Raw genomic sequence first — 23,625 nt, 5'->3', positions numbered from 1 at the left:
GAGAGAAATAAAAAAACAAAGATTAGACAAAGAAAGAAAAGAGATTCTATAAAGATACTATAGCAGCCCGGCTCCCATTGTAGTGCCCACCTGAGCCTCCCGCTCACATGGCCGGCATCCCCGAGTCCAAGGCGATCCCGTTGTCCACGCTGTCGGACATGGTGATGGATCTGAAGCATTCCCTGAAGTGCCTCCATCACAATCTCCTCCCGAAATTACCTAATTTCCGGTCAGCTTCTAGCACATCACTTCCGGTGGAACGTCATGTGCGAACTTTAAAGTGCTCCTCGGGGCTCCGCTGTGTACTCCTGTGTCCGTGGGAAAAGTAAGCTTCCGGCCAGGACAGAGGGGCAGACTCTCGCTCAAAATCGGGACTGTCCCTCTGGGAGGTATGGATGCTCCCCACCATACACCTTGTACACGTATGGCTCCGCACACCTCATGCACACACGGTTCAGCTTTTTATGCCTCGTAGACACGGCTCCGCTCTGTACACCTCGCACACACACAGCCCCTCAGTACACACATGGCTCCACTCCGTAAACCTCGCACACATGCAGCTCTGCTCCGTACACCTTTTACACACGTGGCCACGCTCTGTACACCTTGTACATACATGGTTCCACTCCGTAAACCTTGTACACATGCGGCTTTGCTCCATACACCTCGTGCACACGCAGTTCCACTCCATACACACGTGGCTCCACTCCATACACACACGGCTCAGCTCCGTACACACAGGGCTCCGTTTTGTACGCCCCATACACACACAGGTCCACTCCGTACAACCCTTACACATGCGGCTCCGCTCCATACAACCCTTACACACGCGGCTCCGCGCCGTACACACGTGGCTCTGCTCCGTACACATGCGCCTCCACTCCCTACACACGCTGCTCCGCTCCGTACACACGCGGCTCCACTCTGTACACCTCCACTCTGTAAACCTCGTACACATGCGGCTCTGCTCTGTACACCTTTTACACACGTGGCCACGCTCTGTACTCCTTGTACACACACAGCTCCGGGCCGTAAACCTTGTATACACGCGGCTCCGTTCTGTACACCTCGCACACACGCGGCTCCGCTCCGTACACCTCGTACACACGCGGCTCCGCTCCGTACACCTCGTACACACGCGGCTCCGCTCCGTACACCTCGTACACACGCGGCTCCGCTCCGTACACCTCGTACACACGCGGCTCCGCTCCGTACACACGCGGCTCCGCTCCGTACACCTGGTACACACGCGGCTCTGCTCCGTACACCTCGTACACACACGGCTGTGCTACATCCACCCTGTAAACTCCTCCTGATCTCACAGAAACTTTCCTTCATCCAGCATGTCCAGTCCTGCATACACTGAGGCCCCTGATCATGTGACCTCGACTCCTCCCCTACTGTGACCTCATCACAGGTCCTGTGGCACAGAAAACAGCGCGGCAGAGCTCTGCCACAGATACAGCCTTACAGGCAGCCCCCTCAGAACACGGGCCGGGGGGGCGGTAGCTACACTACTGCGTCTGCTTCACACACAGGCACAATGACAGGAGCACGGCATCGGCACCACATCTGATTGCAGAAGACGGCACCGCTCTGCCGCCCCCTGTCTTCAGAGACTGAGCGCCGCTTGAGCTGAATTCTCAGATTGACTCATGGATGATGCAGCCCTGAACACCATGAAGAGTCCTTCACATGTGGACGTGAATGTGTACCAGGAGCAGACTTTCAACTCAACAGGCCAAGTTGATGGGGTTCTGGTGAGCAGCCTGCATTGTCTAAACATGCCTCCATGGCCTGTAGAATCTCCAGATTTGTCTACTATCAATCACATCTGGGAAGTCATTGGTTGGCAGTTGCAATGGGAACTGCCAGCAGCGAATTCTGACGACTTGCCAAGTGCATGAAGAGCCACAGAAAATACTTAAGACTACCATTAATAACCTCAGAAATTACATGCCAATTTGTGTAATTGTGTGTATTTCTGCATGTGACACTCCTTGATATTGGATAAATTGAGATGTCTTGAAAATTTTGTTTTTATTTTTCCACCATTTACAATTCAATAATGCGTCTGTCGATCCTGTGGTTTCCGTAATTCCATGACTTTCTTATTGGTGTTGCGATTTCAATGTCGAGTGTAAATATAAGAAATAGTGACATTAAAAAATAAAAAACAACTGTGCTAAAAGAAAAAGGTATCATCAAAGGGTTTGGATTTTGGTTATGATTCTCAGGAGGCAACAATGCAGAGGAAAAAAAAAGGAATTCTAGTACTTTACATTCCAAACTAGACCATACCCTTAAAGGGTATGAAACTTGTGTGTGAGATTTAATGTAAAAAAAAACCCCAAACACTTAATCTCTATGGGTCCTGCGCTGACTCTCTGCCACTGCCCCAGTATCTTGTTTGCTACATTTACACATGCCATTTTTACGAGCCGTATTGCAAAAGCGGGCCACAAAAAAAACCTTCTCGGATCGCCGGTTTTCCCTGTTGTAACAAATTGCAGGGAAAAAACCAGCGATCTGCAAATACGGTGTACCGCAAAAACAAGCTACCGTTGTTTTTGCGGTACCATTGATTTAAATGGTATATATACGGACCTCATGGCCATACGGCTCCGATGTGTTTTTGCGGGCTGTTTTTGCGGCCCCATAGAAATCTATTGGGGCCTCAAAAACACAGCAAGTGTAAAAGAACCCTAAGAGGTGACATTTCAGAATAACCTCTAGTGTGTGTACATTAGGAATAACATTTCTGGCCATTCCCTTCTGCAGGCGCTCTAATTTTTAGTTGTCCCTGAGCTAGTTCGTGTAGGCTAGCTGCTTTAATTTCCTTCATGCACAGTACACAGACATGAGGGATTCCAGCTCTCCAGCGTCTGTATAGCACATTGTTTAGAAGCAGCAACAGCATGGATGAGATTATACAGCAGTACTGAGCAGAGTAGCTGTAAATCAAGCTTTATAGCGAGACTAAAGGTCCCGTCGCATTTCGCAATGCACCAGCAATCCCAACAACGATACGACCCGGTCAGGATCGCTGGTGCATCGCTAAATGGTCGCTAGTGAGCTGCCAAACATGCAGATCTCACCAGTGATGCAGCAGCGGTCGGTGGTCGTTACTTACCTGTCACACGCAGCGAGGGTGACGTCTTCCGCCCGCGTCCATGGAGTCGCTCGTCAGTGCCAGCAGGAAGCCGACGATGAGAAATGGACCATCCCGTTGTCACGCGATCAGCGATATCCAGCGGGGAGCCGGGTCGGAGGCAAGTGTCACATGTAGCAAGATCGCTAGCGATCTCGCTGTTGCGTCACAAAATCGGTGACGCTTTAGCGACATCGCTAGCGATCTCGCTATGTGTGAAGGGGGCTTAAGCAACAGTAGGATCTGTCTGTTACTGCTTTATCACAACTCACAGCTAATGAGTAATGCAAAGTTAGATGAAACTTTGCAAAACACTGAAAAATTCTGCCAGGTATGAACTCAAGATTTGTTTTTCAGTTCTGCATGTTTGTGACATGCCAAGCTTGAGAATGAAGTTGTTTCCTTGCCTACTATTTTTCTCATTAGGGGTCCTACAAGTGAGAAACCACCATTTCAATACATAAATATCACTGATAGAAACTTTACATTTATGCTTACTTATATGAAAAAAAAAATCCCACATACATTACATTTTATTAAAAAGTCTACACTTTTCCGTAAATTTTGAACTGTGTGGCTGAAAAACAGAATACAAATTTTAAATATTTGCTAAAAGAACACGTTTGTCATACACATGGCCTCCAGAAGTCTATGGCTACATCATGTGTTTGGGTAACCAAACCTGTGCTCCATATGTTGAACATAAAGAGAGTCAGCGTTTTGGTCATAACTGGAAGTTACACTTAAATGCATAACACTTTTTTTGGTTTCAGATCAGAGAGGGGGATTATATAATTTTGGGGGTGTTTTTGAACCAAAGCTGGAAGCTGATCCAGAAGAAAGGGGTTACATTTCATTTTCTATTCCTTTTCAATCCACTTCTGTCTTTGGCTAAAAAAAAAACAAAAAAAAAACAAAACACTGCATGTTTGCAGCAATTTTAGTCATGGACTTGTTCTCACTGATATTTTCCCAGATTAGTGCAACTAATAAGACCCCTAGGGACTTGTCTGTGTTCAATACTAGTAATAAAACCTTATACTATCGCATTCTGTCACTGAAAGCAATAGCTCGGTGATAGATGGCTTTGTAGGAAATATGAAGTTCAAGAAGTTTGGTAGTTGTCCCAGATTTAAGGCATTTTGGCAAGCTTTTATTTTCTTCTCTGGTGCTTTATTGCTGATATTCTTTAAGTAGTTGGTTGGCGATTACCAGTCTTTGGATCTCACTGGTCCCTTCGTAGATTTCAGTGATTCGCGCATCTCTGTAATGACGTTCAGCAGGCATCTCCGTTACATACCCCATGCCACCAAGAATCTGAATGGCCTGGAAAGATATAGCAATACCAAGTCTAAGCTGAGCAGTGACAACGCCTGAATAATTTCATGGAAAAGACATGAAAATTCGAAGTACCGGTAGATGCTTAATTAAAAAGAAAACAAACAAGTTTTTTTTTACTACATTGGACTTCATCTTTAGGACATTATACTTCTTGGCACCCCAGCCATAAATATGCTGTCTAAGGCTAGTTTCACACTAGCGTTTATTCGACGCAGCGCACGGCGCCGCTAAGCCCCGCCCCATCCGGTCATCACCGCCTACTATCGCACATGGACGCTTACGATCTGCGCAGATCGTGAGCTGGCCATGCGCTAGTAGGATTTTGGCGTGCGCTGCGCACTTTTGAAGGTGCGCCGTGCGTGCCGAAATGCAACATGCTGCGTTCGGCGCACCTTCAAAAGTGCGCAGCGCACGCCAAAATCCTACTAGCGCATGGGCAGCGCACGATCTGCGCACCCTATGCTAAAGATAGGGTGCGCAGATCACAAGCATCCATGTGCGATAGTAGGCGGCGATGACCGGATGGGGCGGGGCTTAGCGGCACCGTGTCGAATAAACGCTAGTGTGAAACTAGCCTTACAGCCAGGTTTAGTTACTCAGTTAAGGTGTAGATAGTGATGTGTATTCAGAGAGTGAGGTTAGAAGTGGCATATATGTCAGCGGCAGCTTCAGAGGCACCATGGCAGTGGTATAATCATTCCTGAACCTGTTATACACCAAGTTATTGTTTTCCAGGAACACGATATTGATGGGCTATCTAAGTAGACGATGAAATGGATGTGGCACTCATGTTCTTGCAGTGGTTAAATTGTTTCATCTACCTGTGCATTCTAGGACTTCCAGACCCAAGAACTTGGTCACTTCTATATGGTTCAATTCCTGTGTGCTGCTGATGTATCATTTCAACAGGTGTCAATATTAGTGGACTCTTTCATTGTTAGTTGTAGGATTGCCGTTTTACTCATTTTATTGCGGTTCCTTGTAGCATCAGGACTCAAAAACAAGGGGGGGGTAACGGCTGTGGAATTGGTAACCCAAGGTTCCCAACTGACTTCTCCATTCCACACTCCTTCATAAAGAGCCAATAGTTAGTAGTAACAAATTAGTGTAGTAAATTGGGGGGGGGGGGGGAAGTAAATCAAGTGCAATTAATAGTTTATTGCTATTGATGCACAAAAAAAAAAAAATAAAAAATAAAATGAGTCACGAGTGAAGGAATCGCCAAAGGGAAGGACAACAATATAACTAAAAACGTAAACACATGTTAATTCAATAAAAAGATAAGTGATAAATAAACGTATGTGCTTCTGTATGCCGGGCAGTAAGGGTATGTTTCCACGGTCAGTAAACGCTGCGAGTTGGACACTGCGTACAGCCGCAGCGTCCAGATGTTACACCATCTCCACTATGCGTGCACGGACGCCTCCGGCTTCCCCGCGTATATGCACATGCGGAGCGTCTTTCCAGACCACAGCCTGTCTATTTATCTTGCGGAGACGCTCAGTCTCCACAAGATAAATAGCACTGTTCTATGTACAGGATGCGGTGATTCTGCATGTGTTCAATGAACTTGTGTGGAATCACCGTGCGTACAAAAGGGGGCAACGCTTTGGAGGGAGCGGACATGTGCTGCCAATATTGACTGTGGAAACATACCCTAAAAAAACAGTCAGATGCAGGGCATGCGCAAGATATCAAAAATCTAACCCAACAAAAAAAAGTGAACAGATGTATAAACGTTTGCAAATGCCCAACATGATGTTGGATGTAACAAATGACGTAAAAAATAAACGAGCCCAATTAGGACAAAGTATACATACCCATAATTATGGCTTTACCCAGTGACTATGGTGATGCTGGAGCTAATGCCATCCCATAGTGAAGATTCATGGGTGTATATACTTCGTGCTATTTGGGTTCATTATTTTTTACATGAGGTGTTACTTCCAATATCATGTTGGTCATTTGTTAACTTTTATACACCTGCTCACTTTTTTTTTTACAGGGTTAGACTCCTGACATTTTGCACTTAATCTGATTGATTTATTGCCACCTGGCACATACATGCATGTAATTCTAGCCATCGCGTCATCTGGCATTTTCGTTATCATATATTTAAAAAACTGTAATCACGATATTGATTTCCCCTTCCATGAGGCTGTCACTCATGTGACTCATTTTTACATTTCTTGTCTTTTAGTATATTAATAGAATATATATTTTTTAAATTATACTTGATTTTGCACAGTTTACTTGTTTTTTCTTGCAGGTTTTTATTATTTGAATTGATGATATACATTATTTTCCATGTACACAATACTAATATGCATTTAAATACTACTGTCTGACTTGCAGTGTAGCTTTGCTGTATTGTCAATTTTGACTATGTAGTAAAAAAAAATGTTAACATTACTGTTTTTTGAGAATTAGTTTACGTAGATTGATAATACCAAACAATACATTTATAGAAATAACAATTCTAAAACAAGTCTGAATGCATGTTAAATGTAATAATTTGATAAACCAGCATTAATAATATATTTTAAAGATGAATCATCTCTTCTTCCCATAACCGCATACAAGACTTCTCCCGTGCTTCCCCCACACTCTGGAACTCCCTGCCGCAACACATCAGACTCTCACCAACAACGGAAACCTTCAAGAAGAACCTGAAGACCCATTTGTTCCGACAAGCCTACAGCCTGCAATGATCCTCGGTCTACTGAACCACCGCACGACCAGCTCTACCCTCTCCTACTGTATCCTCACCCATCCCTGTAGACTGTGAGCCCTCGCAGGCAGGGTCCCCTCTCCTTATGTACTTGTGTGTCCCTTGTCTTACACATGTTTATTATACTTGTCTATATTTCCCCTTTTCCCTGTAAAGTGCCATGAAATAAATGGCGCTATATAAATGAATAATAATAATAACAATTATATTGTTACCAACTTCACCTTGAATTAGCTCTACCTCTCTGAAAGAAGGAGGGGGGATGAGTTCTAAAGGGGGTTTTACACTAAGCGATATCGCTAGCAATATCACTAAAACGTCACTGGTTTTGTGACGTTATAGCGATATTGCTAGCGATATCGCTATGTGTGATACTTACCAGCGACCGGCTCCCCCGCTGTCCATCGCTGATCGCGCGAGAATGCCCGGCTCCATTTCTCGTCAGGCGCTTCCTGCTGAGACTTCCTGCTGTGACGACGAGCGACGCTGGACGCGGGCGGGAGGACGCAGGATCACTGTGTGTGAATGGTAAGTATCGTGCGCTGCATCGCTGCTGCATCGCTGTGAGATCTTTCTGTATGAAAGCTCACTAGCGATCATTTAGCGATGCACCAGCGATCCTGACCGGGTCGGATCGCTGGTTGGATCGCTGGTGCATCGCTAAATGTAAAAGGGCCTTAACACTTATCATGGTGCTTACTCCCTTGTATGCTATTGTGCTTTTTATAATTTTTTATATATATTTGCTACCTGTGTGCTCGAATAAAAACAGTTATTTGAGGATGATCTGGATCTTTATACATATTGCTGGTGTCTGGACACAGCTGGGAGATCTCTCAGATATCTCCCTGCCGCTGCCTGACGATCACAAAGGAGCTGACTCTAAACGTATGGAATATATACCGTATTCCAGTATGGTCATTTACGTAATAAATTGGGTACAATAGTTCAATGCAGGATGTGCTGTAAATGTTTTCATAAGAATTTAACATATGCAAGGAGTTTGTATGTTCTCCCCAAGTTTGCGTGGGTTTCCTCCCACATTCTAAAAGACAAACTGATAGGGAATCTAGATAGTGAACCCCATCGGGGACAGCGATGATAATGTATGTTAAGTGCTGTGGAATTAATGGCGCTATATAAATGAGTAAAATAAATAAATTTGGGAAAGTTATGAAATGCCCTATAAATGTCTGTTCTGTTCCTGCTCTAAGTATCTGGGCTTTTAGTTGAGATGAATCTGTGCTGCACTTTATGTACATGCTCAGTAGGGGGCAGTGCTGTGGAGTCGAAGTCAGGGAAATTGAGTTGTCGGAGATTTGAATACCGACGCCACAGTCCTGAGAGGAGCGGAGCTTTTAAATTTTATATACAGTATTTAATCTGGAACAGTAGGCATTGTTTATGAAAAATATACAAAGATGTTACAAAATGGGAACAATACAGTATATCAATCACATAAAAGGGATAACAAAAGTGCTAAACCTTTGTCATGGAAATGGCTCAGTGATTAGAGAAGGGAAGTATTCCTTAGCGCAGGCATGGGGAACCCCAGACCTGCAGGCTGCTTAACCATTTTCCCACCGTAGACGTATACAGTTGTGGCCAAAAGTATTGACACCCCTGCAATTCTGTCAGATAATACTCAGTTTCTTCCTGAAAATGATTGCAAACACAAATTCTTTGGTACTATTATCTTCATTTAATTTGTCTTAAATGAAAAAACACAAAAAGAATGGTCCTAAAGCCAAATTGGACATAGTTCCACACCAAACATAAAAAAAGAGGGTGGACAAAAGTATTGGCACTGTTCGAAAAATCATGTGATGCTTCTCTAATTTGTGTAATTAACAGCACCTGTAACTTACCTGTGGCACCTAACAGGTGTTGGCAATAACTAAATCACACTTGCAGCCAGTTGACATGGATTAAAGTTGACTCAACCTCTGTCCTGTGTCCTTGTGTGTACCACATTGAGCATGGAGAAAAGAAAGAAGACCAAAGAACTGTCTGAGGACTTGAGAAACCAAATTGTGAGTAAGCATGAGCAATCGCAAGGCTACAAGTCCATCTCCAAAGACCAGAATGTTCCTGTGTCTACCGTGCGCAGTGTCATCAAGAAGTTTAAAGCCCATGGCACTGTGGCTAACCTCCCTAGATGTGAACGGAAAAGAAAAATTGACAAGAGATTTCAACACAAGATTGTGCGGATGTTGGATAAAGAACCTCGACTAAAATCCAAACAAGTCCAAGCTGCCCTGCAGTCCGAGGGTACAACAGTGTCAACCCGTACTATCCGTCGGCGTCTGAATGAAAAGGGACTGTATGGTAGGAGACCCAGGAAGACCCCAATTCTTACCCCGAGACATAAAAAAGCCAGGCTGGAGTTTGCCAAAACTTACCTGAAAAAGCCTAAAACGTTTTGGAAGAATGTTCTCTGGTCAGATGAGCCAAAAGTAGAGCTTTTTGGGCAAAGGCATCAACATAGAGTTTACAGGAGAAAAAAAGAGGCATTCAAAGAAACAGTCAAACATGGCGGAGGTTCCCTGATGTTTTGGGGTTGCTTTGCTGCCTCTGGCACTGGACTGCTTGACCGTGTGCATGGCATTATGAAGTCTGAAGACTACCAACAAATTTTGCAGCAAATTTTGCACTTCAAAAATCACTAGAAAATGGTTTAAGAGAAAGCACTGGAGACTTCTAAGGTGGCCAGCAATGAGTCCAGACCTGAATCCCATAGAACACCTCTGGAGAGATCTAAAAATGGCAGTTTGGAGAAGGCACCCTTCAAATATCAGGGACCTGGAGCAGTTTGCCAAAGAAGAATGGTCTAAAATTCCAGCAGAGCATTGTAAGAAACTCATTGATGGTAACCGGAAGAGGTTTGTCGCAGTTATTTTGGCTAAAGGTTGTGCAACCAAGTATTAGGCTGAGGGTGCCAATACTTTTGTCTGGCCCATTTTTGGAGTTTTGTGTGAAATGATCAATGCTTTGCTTTTTGCTTCATTCTCTTTTGTGTTTTTTCATTTAAGACAAATTAAATGAAGATAATAATACCAAAGAATTTGTGATTGCAATCATTTTCAGGAAGAAACTGAGTATTATCTGACAGAATTGCAGGGGTGTCAATACTTTTGGCCACAACTGTAGTTCCGTCTAAAGTGGGAATCAGCGGTGAGCCCGCAACTTTTCCGGCATATGTCAACTGATTTGAACAGATAACTCGGTCGCCCCACTCATGCATAACAGAGTGCGACGAATCAATAGACAACCCTGGCACAATAGCATCACTAAAAAGCTTCGGCTAGCATCAAGAATTGCAGAACGGCGCTGGAAGAAAACGCTTTCGCAAGACGACTTCACTGCACTCAATCAAGCAACACTTGCATTCAAATCTGCCCTCACCTTTGCTAAACAGGTCTACTTTACATCCCTTGTATCTTCCTTATCCCACAACCCCAAACAGTTGTTCATTACTTTTAACTCCCTCCTCCGCCCACCACTGCCCCCTCCGACTTCCCTAATCTCTGCCGAGAACTTTGCCGCACACTTCAAAAACAAGATAGACCAAACAAGGCAAGTCTTTATTGCTCAACCACCACAACCACTTTGCATACCAGACTAATGCCCAAACCCCATAACCTCCTTATCGAACATCACTGAAGGGGAGCTTGCTCCTCTTCTCTCCAAATCACACCTCACCACTTGTGCACTTGACCCGATCCCATCCCAACTCTTCCCCAACATCTCCACCACTCTTAACCAATCCCTAACACACCTCTTCAACCTATCACTAACTTCTGGTACCTTCCCTTCTACTTTCAAACATGCCACAATCACGCCTATCCTTAAAAAGCCAACCCCCGATCCAACAGCCACGTCCAGCTATCGCCCAATATCGCTGCTCCCATTCGCTTCTTAACTCCTGGAGCAGCATGTCCACGCTGACCTTTCCGCCCACCTCTCATCTAACTTGCTCTTTGACAATCTACAATCTGGCTTCCACCCCCATCATTCCACTGAGACAGCCCTGACCAAAATTACCAACGCCCTACTTACAGCCAAAGTTAATGGACAATACTCTATACTCCTCCTTCTAGACCTGTCCTCTGCTTTCGACACAGTGGACCACTGCCTCCTACTACAGATCCTCTCCTCCTTTGGAATCAAAGACCTTGCCCTATCCTGGATCTCCTCATACCTTTCCAACCACACATTCAGCATCTCCCACACTACCTCCTCATCCCACTCTCTCACTGTTGGAGTCCCCCAAGGCTCTGTTCTAGGACCCCAACGCTTCTCAATCTATACACTTGGCCTGGGGCAACTCAAAGTCCCATGGAATCCAGTACCACCTTTATGCCGATGATACTCAGATCTACCTCTCTGGCCCAGATGTCACCTCTCTGCTTTCCAGAATCCCAGAGTGTCTATCAGCCATATCCTCCTTCTCCTCTCGCTTCCTCAAACTCAATGTGGACAAATCTGAACTAATCATCTTACCCCCATCTCACAGATCTTCCTTACCCAACCTTTCTATAACAACTGACGACATCACGCTTTCCCCTGTACCGAAGGTCCGCTGCCTCGGAGTAACCCTTGACTCTGCCCTGTCCTTCAAACCACACATCCAAGCTCTCTCCACCTCATGTCGCCTCCAGCTCAAAAATATTTCCAGAATCCGTCCCTTCCTCAACCCGCAAACTACTAAAATGCTTGTGCATGCCCTCATCATCTCCCGCCTCGACTACTGCAACATCCTTTTCTGTGGCCTCCCTAACACCCTTGCACCTCTCCAGTCCATCCTCAACTCTGCCGCCCAACTAATTCATCTCTCTCCTCGCTACTACTCCGCTTCTCCCCTCTGCAAATCTCTTCACTGGCTCCTATTCCCTCAGCGTATCCAATTCAAATTACTAATACTGACCTACAAGGCCATCTGCAACCCGTTTCCTCCATACATCTCTGAACTAATCTCTCGATACCTTCCCTCACGTAATCTACGGTCCTCCCAAGACCTCGCTCTCTCCTCCACACTTATTCGCTCCTCACCCAACCGCCTCCAAGATTTCTCCCGAATAGCCCCCATCCTCTGGAATTCCCTGCCCCAACACATCCGGTTATCAAACACACTCGGATCCTTCAGACGGAACCTGAAAACCCACCTCCTCAGGAAAGCCTACAGCCTGCAATGATCCCCACTGCCTCCTCACCACGACTGGAGCTACCGCCTCACCATCACTGGAGCTGCTTCAACCCCCCAACCTACTGTCTCCTTCCCCACCATTCTGTAGTATGTAAGCCCGAAAGGGCAGGGTCCTCTCTCCCCTCTATATCAGTCTGTGATTGTTTGTTTACTGTAAGTGATATCTGTAATTCGTATGTAACCCCTTCTCATGTACAGCACCATGGAATCAATGGTGCCATATAAATAATAATAATAAATAATAATAACACCACCCTTGGCTGTTAACATGTTAAATGCCGCTATCAATCTCTGACAGCGGCATTTAACATGCTCCGCCAGAATCGCGTAACTAATCCCGCCCACTGGTACCCGTGTCACATGAATGCGGGCCGCTGATGGGTTGGCAGGACAACCCGGGTTCTGTATCAGACCCCTGTGGCTGTCATTGCCGGATATCTATGAGCGCCGTCCAGCATTCGGTGCTCATATCAAGTGAGCATTTTAGCTACATAGAGCAGGGCTGAAGCACTGATCTGTTTAGCACAAGCGATTTGGTATCGCTGTGTTCAGAAGCGCACGCTCTATAAAAAGAATACGATCGGTAAATGGCGTAATGAGAAAAAAAAACGCTAGGGTTACATTTTTTTGGTCGCCACAACATTACAAATGCAATAACAGGCAATCAAAAGATCATATCTACACCAAAATTGTATCAATAAAGACGTCAGCTCGGCACGCAAAAAATAAGTTTTTACCCAAGATTGCGAAAAATGGAGATGCTGCGTGTCCCGGAAAATGGTGATGCTGTTTAATTTTTTTTTTAAAGAAACTTTTTTTTTTAAAATTTAAAAATGGTGAAAAAAAAATACAAAGAACCTATACATGTATGGCATCTCCGAACTCGTAATGACCTGGAGAATCATAATGGCAGGTCAGTTTTAGAATTTAGTTAACATGGTAAAGCGCAATTGTGGAATTGCACTTTTTTTGCAATTTCACTGCACTTTATTTTTTTTTCCTGTTTACCAGTACACCATATGGCAAAACCAATGGTGTACACTCACTGGCCACTTTATTAGGTACACCATGCTAGTAAGGGGTTGGACCCCCTTTTGCCTTCAGAACTGCCTCAATTCTTCGTGGCAGAGATTCAACAAGGTGCTGGAAGCATTCCTCAGAGATTTTGGACCATATTGACATGATGGCATCACACAGTTGGCGCAGATTTGTCGGCTGCACATCCCTGATGCGAATCTCCCGTTCCACCACATCCCAAAGATGCTCTATTGGATTGAGATCTGGTGACTGAGGAGGCCATTTGAGTACAGTAAACTCATTGTCATGTTCAAGAAACCAATCTGAGATGATTCGAGCTTTATGACATGGCGCATTATCCTGCTGAAAGTAGCCATCAGATGTTGGGTACATTGTGGTCATAAAGGGATGGACATGGTCAGCAACAATACTCAGGTAGGCTGTGGCGTTGCAACGATGCTCAATTGGTACCAAGGGGCCCAAAGAGTGCCCAGAAAAAATTCCCCACACCATGACAGCACCACCACCAGCCTGAACCGTTGATACAAGGCAGGATGGATCCATGCTTTCATGTTGTTTACGCCAAATTCTGACCCTACCATCCGAATGTCGCAGCAGAAATCGAGACTCATCAGACCAGGCAACGTTTTTCCAATCTTCTACTGTCCAATTTCGATGAGCTTGTGCAAATTGTAGCCTCAGTTTCCTGTTCTTAGCTGAGAGGAGTGGTACCCAGTGTGGTCTTCTGCTGCTGTAGCCCATCTGCCTCAAAGTTCGACGCACTGTGCGTTCAGAGATGCTCTTCTGCCTACCTTGGTTGTAACGGGTGGCAATTTGAGTCACTGTTGCCTTTCTATCAGCTCGAACCAGTCTGCCCATTCTCCTCTGACCTCTGGCATCAACATGGCATTTCCGGCCACAGAACTGCCGCTCACTGGATTTTTTTTCTTTTTCGGACCATTCTCTGTAAACCCTAGAGATGGTTGTGCGTGAAAATCCCAGTAGATCAGCAGTTTCTGAAATTCTCAGACCAGCCCTTCTGGCACCAACAATCATGCCACGTTCAAAGGCACTCAAATCACCTTTCTTCCCCATACTGATGCTCGGTTTGAACTGCAGGAGATTGTCTTGACCATGTCTACATGCCTAAATGCACTGAGTTGCCGCCATGTGATTGGCTGATTAGAAATTAAGTCTTAACACACAGTTGGACAGGTGTACCTAATAAAGTGGCCAGTGAGTGTAGTTCAAAAGTAAAACTCGTCCTGCAAAAAACAAGTCCTCACATGGCCATATTGACGGAAAAAAAAAAAAAAAATTATGGCTCTAGGAAGAAGGGGAGCAATTGACTGAAAAAGCCAAGGTGGTGTGAAGGGGTTGAAGCCCAAGGTCACCTTTTTTCCGACCCCGGGGAACATTGCCGGGGACCGCAATGCTCCGGCCGGCAGTTTCTTGAACATGAGCACTACTTAGCGCTGAGGTGCATGCAATGAAAGATTACATCCTGATGCCAGTGGCAGTGTTGGACGTACTTTTTGGGTGAAGTTAGAGCACGGTCCTTTGTAGAATAAAGGTTCCTCATCACTGCCTTAGAGAAACGTTCTGAACCATAGGGCACTGTCTTCCAGAACTGACAAATGACAAAACCCCAAACTTTGAAGCTTATTACATCAAGGTTAAGCCCATATTCCTCCCCTTGGTCAGTTCATATGAAGGGTTTGTCATGGTATGTGTTAGGTCTTTAGAATAGTATGAGACATTCAACTTTCCAGTTACTTTCGACCCTGGAGGTTCCAGGTGGGAGATATTGTTGTCATGTTTCCCATCTCGATTTTACTTATTAAGATGAAACATGGCATGTATAGCATCACCCATCAGATGATCCATCATTAAGCCGGAGGTTTTAAGCCAGCCTTACGGTGATCTGAGTGGATGCGTTATCTTTTTCCTTAAACATCAGATTGATGCAATCTCCAATATTCATCACTGACTTCTGTCTCCAAAGGGCCTCAGGTGAATTAATTCCTTTGAACAGAGGAAGACCCTTCCCTGGGAAGTGTACTTCTCTGCCTCTTGAATATACGAATCCTAGATTTGATGGTTGGCTCTCAACAGATCTCCTACTGTAATTACATATTCACATCAGGATGTCCTACTTCAAAGGAGGTTGAAATGTCAGCTTTTTTTTACTCCCCCGGGTAAAATTCCTCCCATATGTTCAATGTGAGAGTGATATGTCTTTATGGATTTTACAATTTTTCTCTATGACAGTTGGCTATTCCTACAGTAGACAGTGCATGTATAACACTATCTGTTCTATATTTTGCATGCTCTTAGCAGGTCATACTATGGGTAGCAATAATATAGTACTATATGTCACTCAATGAGATCTACGATGCAGAATAGGGATCCAGTCTAACAAATAGAGAAAAACTTGGCACTCGGGGTTGAGCAGTAGAATAGTGAAAATATTTTATTGAGAAAATTCAATTGCACAATACATTTGACGTTTCGATCTTCAGTTCCACACCTTTCGCAATTGCATGTGCGACTGTTGTAGCTTTCCTTCTGCACTAAGCTTCCTGGGAACTCTCTATCTATGGCATTCTGTTGCTTTCTGATGAAGGTCCGGAATTGAGGACCGAAACGTCAAATATATTGTACAATTGGATTGTCTCAAAATATTTTCACTATTCTACTGCTCAACCTGAGTGCCAAGCTTTTCTTTATTTATGGTACTCTAGGTAGCAGTTACAGTGAAGGAGATAATTATTTGATCCCTTGCTGATTTTGTAAGTTTGCCCACCGACAAAGACATGAAAAGTCTAATTTTAAGGGTAGGTTAATTTTAGCATTGAGAGAGAGAATATCAAAAATAAAATCCAGAAAAAAAAAAAAAAAAAAAAAATAAAAAAAATCACATTGTATAAATTATATAAATTTGCATTTTGCAGTGAGAAATAAGTATTTGATCCCCTACCAACCATTAAGAGTTCTGGCTCCTACAGATCAGTTAGACACTCCTAATCATCTTGTTACCTGCATTAAAGACAGCCGTCTTACATAGTCACCTTTATAAAAGACTCCTGTCCACAGACTCAGTCAGACTCTAACCTCTACAACATGGGCAAGACCAAAGAGCTTTATAAGGATGTCAGGGACAAGATCATAGACTTGTACAAAGCTGGAATGGGATACAAAACCGTAAGTAAGACGCTGAGTGAGGAGGAGATGACTGTTGGAGCAATAGTAAGAACATGGGAGAAATACAAAATGACTGACAATCAACATCGATCTGACTCATCATCACGTAGTTAATGACCTAGCTCCAATATGATAGAGCTAGTGGTAAAGTATACATTGGCTTACACCATGCAGTAGCATAATATTAACAATATGGAAATTGTTTTTTTGGCAGTAAGGTAGTTTTAGTGTTCTATTTTAATAGGAGAGGTACATTAGATGTACTGTAATATTTTGAGCTCTGTATGACCAAGTATGTGCATTAGGATTTCTATTACCGAAAACTCATTGTATTCACTTACTGTTTTCCATAACTATTATGATGAGTGAGTATATGCTGATTTGGTCATATGGAAAATGTGTATGTTTTCCTTTCTTTCTTGTTTAATAACGAATTAAAAAAAAAAAAAAAAAAATCAACATCGATCTGGGGCACCACACAAAATCTCACCTCATGGGGTATCATTGATCATGAGGAATGTGAGAGATCAGCCTAAAACTACACAGAGGGAACTTGTTAATGATCTCAGGGCAGCTGGAACCGCAGTCACCAAGAAAACCATTGGTGACACATTAAGCTGTAAAGGTTTAAAATCCTGCAGTGCCTGCAAGGTCCCCATGCTCAAGTAGGCACACGTGCAGGCCCGTCTGAAGTTTGCCAAGAACACCTGGATGATTCTGAGTGATTGGAAGAAGGTGCTGTGGTCAGATGAAAAAAGTTGAGGTCTTTGGCATTAACTCAACTCGCCGTGTTTGGAGGAAGAGAAATGCTGCCTATGACCCAAAGAACACCGTCCCCACTGTCAAGCATGGAGGTGGAAACATTATGTTTTGAGGGTGATTCTCTGCTAAGGGCACAGGACTACTTCACCTCATCAACTGGAGAATGGATGGAGCCATGTACTGTAAAATCCTGAGTGACAACCTATATGCCTCCGCCGGGACATTAAAAATGGGTCGTGGCTGGGTCTTCCAGCAAGACAATGACCCAAAACATACAGCCAAGCAAACAAAGGAGTAGCTCAAAAAGAAGCACATTAAGGTCAAGGAGTGGCCTAGCCAGTCTCCAGACCTTAGTCCCATAGAAAACTTATGGAGGGAGATGAAGCTCCGAGTTGCCAAGTGACAGCCTCAATATCTTAATTATCTTAATGATTTAGAGATGATCTACAAAGAGGAGTGGACCAAAATTCCTCCTGACATGTGCGCAAACCTCATCAACTACTAAAAAAAAGTCAGACGGTTGTGCTTGCCAACAAGGGTTTTGCCACCAAGTATTAAGTCTTGTTTGTCAGAGGCATCAAATACTTATTTCTCACTGCAAAATACAAAGAAACTTATATAATATATACAATGTCACATTCTGGATTTTATTTTTGACATTCTAGCTCTCAATGTTAAAATTAATTAACCTTTAAATAATTGACTGTTCATGTCTGTCAGTGGGCAAACTTACTTATTTCCCACACTGTATGCTGGATATTGCAGCGCTGTTCCATTGACACATATGTGACAATGATGCAGTACCCATCACAGTCTCAATACACAGATAATGCAATGTAAATATTAAAGAGGCTGCAGGACTTGCATTAATATATTGAGATCCCAACAGTCCTATATAAACTGACTGCCAGTCTCCTTTGCTCATACACAAGTATATGTATCATGGCTTCTGGTGGATGCCTGGGACTGATTGTCTCAGCATTCTTTACATGTGCAAGGTGGAGAGTGGAGCAGTCACTTAATAAATGATCTTATGATGTTAGCTGAAGACAAAAAAAATGGATACATTTTTCTACATCTGTATATACCCAGCCAATAAATACCTTTTGTAATTTGCACACTACGATCTGCTTCCATTGAGAAGGAATATCTAGGGCACTCTCTATCCTCAAGATCTTGTATGTTATGGGTAGGTGAAGTGCAGAAAAACCTTTACACATACCTGGTGTGATATCATGGTAGCAGCCTCAGATGCTGCTAGTTTCGCCATAGCAGCTTCCTAGTAACAGAAAATGCGTTATAATAAGGCAGGATATGCTAGTGTGCTGTACAAACTTCCAGATGAAGGCCAGCTAACCTTGGTAAAAGGTTTTTTGTTATCCTTCAGCATTGCAGCTCTCCAGGTCAGGAGCCTTGCACTCTCTAGGGCTAGAGCCATGTCCGCCAGCTTAAACTGAGAGGTGGAGATAAACAGATGAAAAACACGGGTATTACATACCTGGTAATGTGTTTTTTCATGACACATGACGGCACCACGAGAGAGGGGATCCGCCCCACGAGGACAGGAAACCTTCAAGATAAAAGGGGCGGCTCCTCTCTCCGCATCAGTTGTTTTACAGAGCACGAGAGGAACTCCGCAGGTTAGTGGACACATAAATAATACATATTTTATACTGCTAAATTTCCAACACCAAGGGAGTGTATAATACTAACAAAACACCCAACTAATGACGTGATCAAATAGGGCGGGAATATAAGGGTGCCGTCATGTGTCATGAAAAAACACATTACCAGGTATGTAATACCCGTGTTTTTCCATTCTACATGACGGCACCACGAGAGAGTTACAGAGATTTGTATTCTCTTTAGGGGGGGGATCACTGCCTGTAACACTCTTCTCCCAAATGTGAGATCAGAGGCAGCAGATAGGTCTAATCTGTAATGTCTGAAAAAGGTAGATGGAGAGGACCAAGTGGCCGCCTTACAGATTTGGTCGATGGAGGCGTCCGCTCTCTCCGCCCAGGACGTTGCCATGGCCCTCGTGGAGTGGGCTTTTAGGCCCTCTGGAACAGCCCTGCCTGCACTACTATATGCTAGAATGATGGCCTCTCTCACCCATCTAGCTATAGTTTGCTTAGAGGCTTTAAGGCCTTTCCTTGCCCCTGATATGAGACAAATAAGGCCCTCTGTTTCCTCCATGGATTTGTCACCTCTAAATACTGTAGGATACATCTCCTAACGTCTAAGCAATGTAATCTCTCTTCCTTTTTGTTACCGGGGTTAGGACAAAAGGATGGCAAGATTATTTCCTGAGCTCTGTGGAATTTCGATACTACCTTAGGGAGGTATGCTGGATCTAATCTTAACACGACTCTATCGTCCATAACCTGAGTGTATGGCGGGTCTGCTGATAGTGCGTGTAAGTCCCCAACCCTACGTGCCGATGTGAGTGCCACTAACAAGGCTGTTTTTAAAGTTAACAATTTATCTGATGTTGCGTTTATTGGTTCAAATGGGCTTTCCGTTAGAGATGATAGGACTAAATTTAGATCCCAGGGAGGAGGTTTAGGAGATGGGACAGAGTCAGCTCTAGTACAGGCCCGGATAAATCTGGCGACCCATCTATCGTTTGCCAGGTCATAGTTGAATAATGCTGCCAGGGCTGAGACGTGTACTTTCAGGGTGCTGACCGCTAAACCCAAGTCTAAACCCCTTTGTAGAAACTCTAGCACTGCCCTCACAGGTACTTCCCCCTCCTGTATTGGGCCTGAGGTGGACAAAAATTTTCTCCATATTCTCCCGTATATTTTTGTAGTCACTGGCTTTCTGCTACTGATTAGGGTGGAAATCAACCTTGCTGAAAAACCTTTCTTCTCTAACAGTGACCTTTCAAATTCCAGGCTGTCAAATGCAGCCTGGAATTCGGAGGGTGATTGAAGGGACCCTGTGTTAGGAGGTCGTGGTCCTCTGGGAGCACCCATGGGTCTGTCACTGACATCACTCTTAGCCAATAGAACCACGGCCTTTTTGGCCAAAAGGGAGCTATCATACCGTATTTTCCGCTTTGTAAGACGCACTTTTTTTCCCCCAAAATTGAGGGGAAAAAGGGGGTGCGTCTTACAAAGAGGATACACCTTTGCGCTGCCGCTGAGGGTACTTGCCGCGGCACTCTGTGCCCTGATGCTGCGGCTGCGCTGTCCGCCGGTTCTTACTGCCACCGCCACGCTCCTGTCCCCCGGTGGTTTCTGCCGCCGCGCTCTGTCCCGTTCAGCGTGGGGGGTCTCTGCCGCTCCATGCTTGCTTTCCTGCGGCTTTCTTCCTGGAAAATGGCCGCCGCGCATGCGCAGATGGACATCTCGGCAGATGAGATTTCAGCACTGAAATCTCATCTCCTGAGATTTCAGTGCTGAGATGTCCATCTGCGCATGCGCGGCGGCCATTTTCCAGGAAGAAAGCCGCAGGAAAGCAGGCATGGAGCGGCAGAGACCCCCCACACTGAACGGGACAGAGCGCGGCGGTGGCGGCAGAAACCACCGGGGGACAGGAGCGAGGCAGTGGCGGTAAGAACCGGCGGACAACGCAGCGGCAGCATCAGGGCACAGAGTGCCGCGGCAAGTACCCTCAGAACGGGACAGAGCGCAGCGATGGCGGCAAACACCGGGGGACAGGAGCGCAGCGGTGGCGGTAAGAACCGGGGGACAGAGCGCGGCGATAGCGGTAAGAACCGGGGGAGAGCGTGGCGGTAAGAACCGGGGGACAGAGCGCGGCAGTGGTGACAAGCACTGGGAGACAGAGTGCGGCGGTGGTGGCAAGCAGGCACCGGAGGACAGAGCGTTCCGGTGGTGGCAAGCATCAGGGGGCAGAGGGCGGCGGCAGTATTAGACACCGGCAGCGGCACGCTGCACATCAAAACACCCCCTCATCCCAGCAGCAATGTTCCACTCCGGCCTCCTCCATCACCACCCCTGGTAAGCAATAAGACGCCTGGATTATAAGATGCACCACCATTTTATTACAAAAAAGGTTTTTTCCTATTTTTCTCCTCAAAATTTGGGGTGCGTCTTATAATCCGGAGCGTCTTATAAAGCGAAAAATACGGTAATTACTCTGGCTTGGTCCTCCCTGATCTTCTTCAGGACTAATGGAATGAGGCATATCAGAGGGAAGGCGTACAGGAGACCTGATGTCCATTTTATCCTGAAGGCGTCTACCGCCAGTGGCATGTCTGCTGGCCTTAGGGAGCAGAATTTTTGAACTTTTCTGTTGGTTTTTGAGGCGAAGAGATCTATTATGGGTTTTCCCCACCTCTGCACAATTTGTTGAAAAATGGACTCTTTTAGGCACCATTCGCCTTGCTTTAAGCGGTTTCTGCTCAGAAAGTCCGCCTTCAGGTTGTCCACGCCTCGGATATGCAGGGCCGATAATGAGAGAAACTGATGTTCCGCCAGAGTCAGGATTCTTCTTGCTATTTCCATTAATGCCTGAGAACGGGTGCCCCCCTGATGGTTCACGTATGCAACTGCTGTACGATTGTCCGATAGGACTTTCACATGATGTCCTCTCAGGTGTGTCAGCAATCCTTCCAGCGCTCTTTCGATGGCTAGTAGCTCCCACTCGTTTGAGGATAGATCTTTTTCCTCCTGAGCCCAAGGATCTTGGAGCCATAGGGTGTCTAGATGGGCTCCCCAGCCCCAGGGACTGGCATCTGTCGTGACTACTCTGGAGGCTGTATATGTCCAGGGTACTCCCCTCGGAGAGGACTCTATCTGTAACCACCATCTTAGTGACTGGAGTACAGGAGCCGGGATGGTGAGCTTCTGTTCTAACTGCCCTTTAAGCGTCAGATCGCTTTGTAAAACAACACTGAAGTTCCCTTGTGTGAAATTGAGCCCATTTTACCGCTGGTATGCAGGAGGTTAGGGACCCCAACACTGACATGGCTTTCCTAATGTTGTCCTGATTAGATTTTTGATTTTCTCTTCTTTCTCCTTTGGGAGGCGACATTCCTGTATTACCGAGTCTATTGTTAGGCCCAAAAAATTCTGGACCATTGTTGGCTCCAACCTGGATTTTTTGAGGTTCAGTTGCCAACCCAGAGTCTGAAGAGTCTCTATCACTATCTTGACTCGTTCCTGACAGTGAGAGAAATCTTTCCCCACTATCAAGAAGTCGTCCAGATATGGTATTACTAGAGCATCTTTTTCTCTGAGATGTGCCGTGACCTCCGCAATTAATTTCGTGAAGACCCGGGGGGCTGTTGCTACCCCAAAGGGCAGAGCCTTGTACTGAAAGTGATGCCACTGAGATTTTATCTGGACTGCCACCCTGAGATATTTGCGGTCTTGCTGCCGGATCGGGACATGATAGTAAGCATCCTTGAGATCCAGGACCGACATGTAACACCGAGGGAAGAGGAGTTTCACTGTAGATCTTATCGTCTCCATCTTGAATGATGGGACTACTAGATACTTGTTGAGGCCTTTCAGATTTATAATCGTCCTCCAGGAATCGTCTGGTTTCTTTATCAGAAATAGGGGGGAGTAAAAGCCTTCCTTCTTTTCTTTTTCTGGAACTTCTTCTAGTACGAGTTTTTGTATAAGTGATAATACCTCCTCTTCCAAGCTCTTTTGTCTTTCTTGAGATGATTGTACCGGAGTTTGAATTAATTTTTGTGGTGGCCAGTGGTGGAATTTTAACTCCAGACCTGACCCTACTATCTGTCGGATCCAGGTGCTGGATGAGATCCTTTCCCAGGCTGGGAGGAAGTGAGAGAGCCTTCCCCCCACCTGAGAAGGACCGTCACTGGGCGGGTTTTTTGGCTTCTCTTGGGGGCTTACTGAAATAGAAGCCTCTCCCCCCTCTGTATCGTCTGTCAGAATTGTTTCTGTCACGATCTTTAAATTGTTGTCTTCTGAATTTTCAGCCCCTCTGAAAGGAGCGCCGAAAGGCTTGAAATGGTTGTTTCGGAAAATTCTTTTTTGTATCACTCGCTTTTTCCAACACTTCATCCAATGCCGGACCGAATAAGAAATTTCCTTCACATGGTAGAGAGCAAAGTTTCATTTTTGCCTGAGTGTCCCCCGGCCAGCATTTGAGCCATACCGCACGCCGTCCTACATTGGTTAAGGCTGCTGACTTTGACGCTAGCCTGGCCGAATCTGCTGACGCCTCTGCGAGAAAGTCTGCCGCCGCTCTAATAGCCGGTAATGCTTC

General features: G+C 45.2%; 1 protein-coding gene across 1 annotated transcript in view; it reads right to left on the bottom strand.

The window, feature by feature from the left end:
- Positions 1 to 3,666: 3,666 nt before the first annotated feature.
- The window catches only part of ACADS (acyl-CoA dehydrogenase short chain), a 33,631-nt gene continuing 13,672 nt past the window's right edge, over positions 3,667 to 23,625 (bottom strand). The window contains exons 8-10 of the mRNA XM_073582767.1: positions 18,770 to 18,865; positions 18,635 to 18,691; positions 3,667 to 4,477 (exon numbers count right to left, since the gene is read on the bottom strand). Coding sequence (XP_073438868.1) covers positions 4,325 to 4,477; positions 18,635 to 18,691; positions 18,770 to 18,865 — 306 coding nt within the window. The 3' untranslated portion in view covers positions 3,667 to 4,324. The remainder of the gene's footprint in view (positions 4,478 to 18,634; positions 18,692 to 18,769; positions 18,866 to 23,625) is intronic.

This window comes from Dendrobates tinctorius, unplaced genomic scaffold, assembly GCF_039654945.1.
Source record: "Dendrobates tinctorius isolate UK_male_01 unplaced genomic scaffold, ASM3965494v1 ptg000073l, whole genome shotgun sequence".
NCBI classification, from domain to species: Eukaryota; Metazoa; Chordata; class Amphibia; order Anura; family Dendrobatidae; genus Dendrobates; species Dendrobates tinctorius.
Note: the sequence above shows the minus strand (reverse complement) of the source record. Positions and strands in the feature narration are given on the sequence as shown.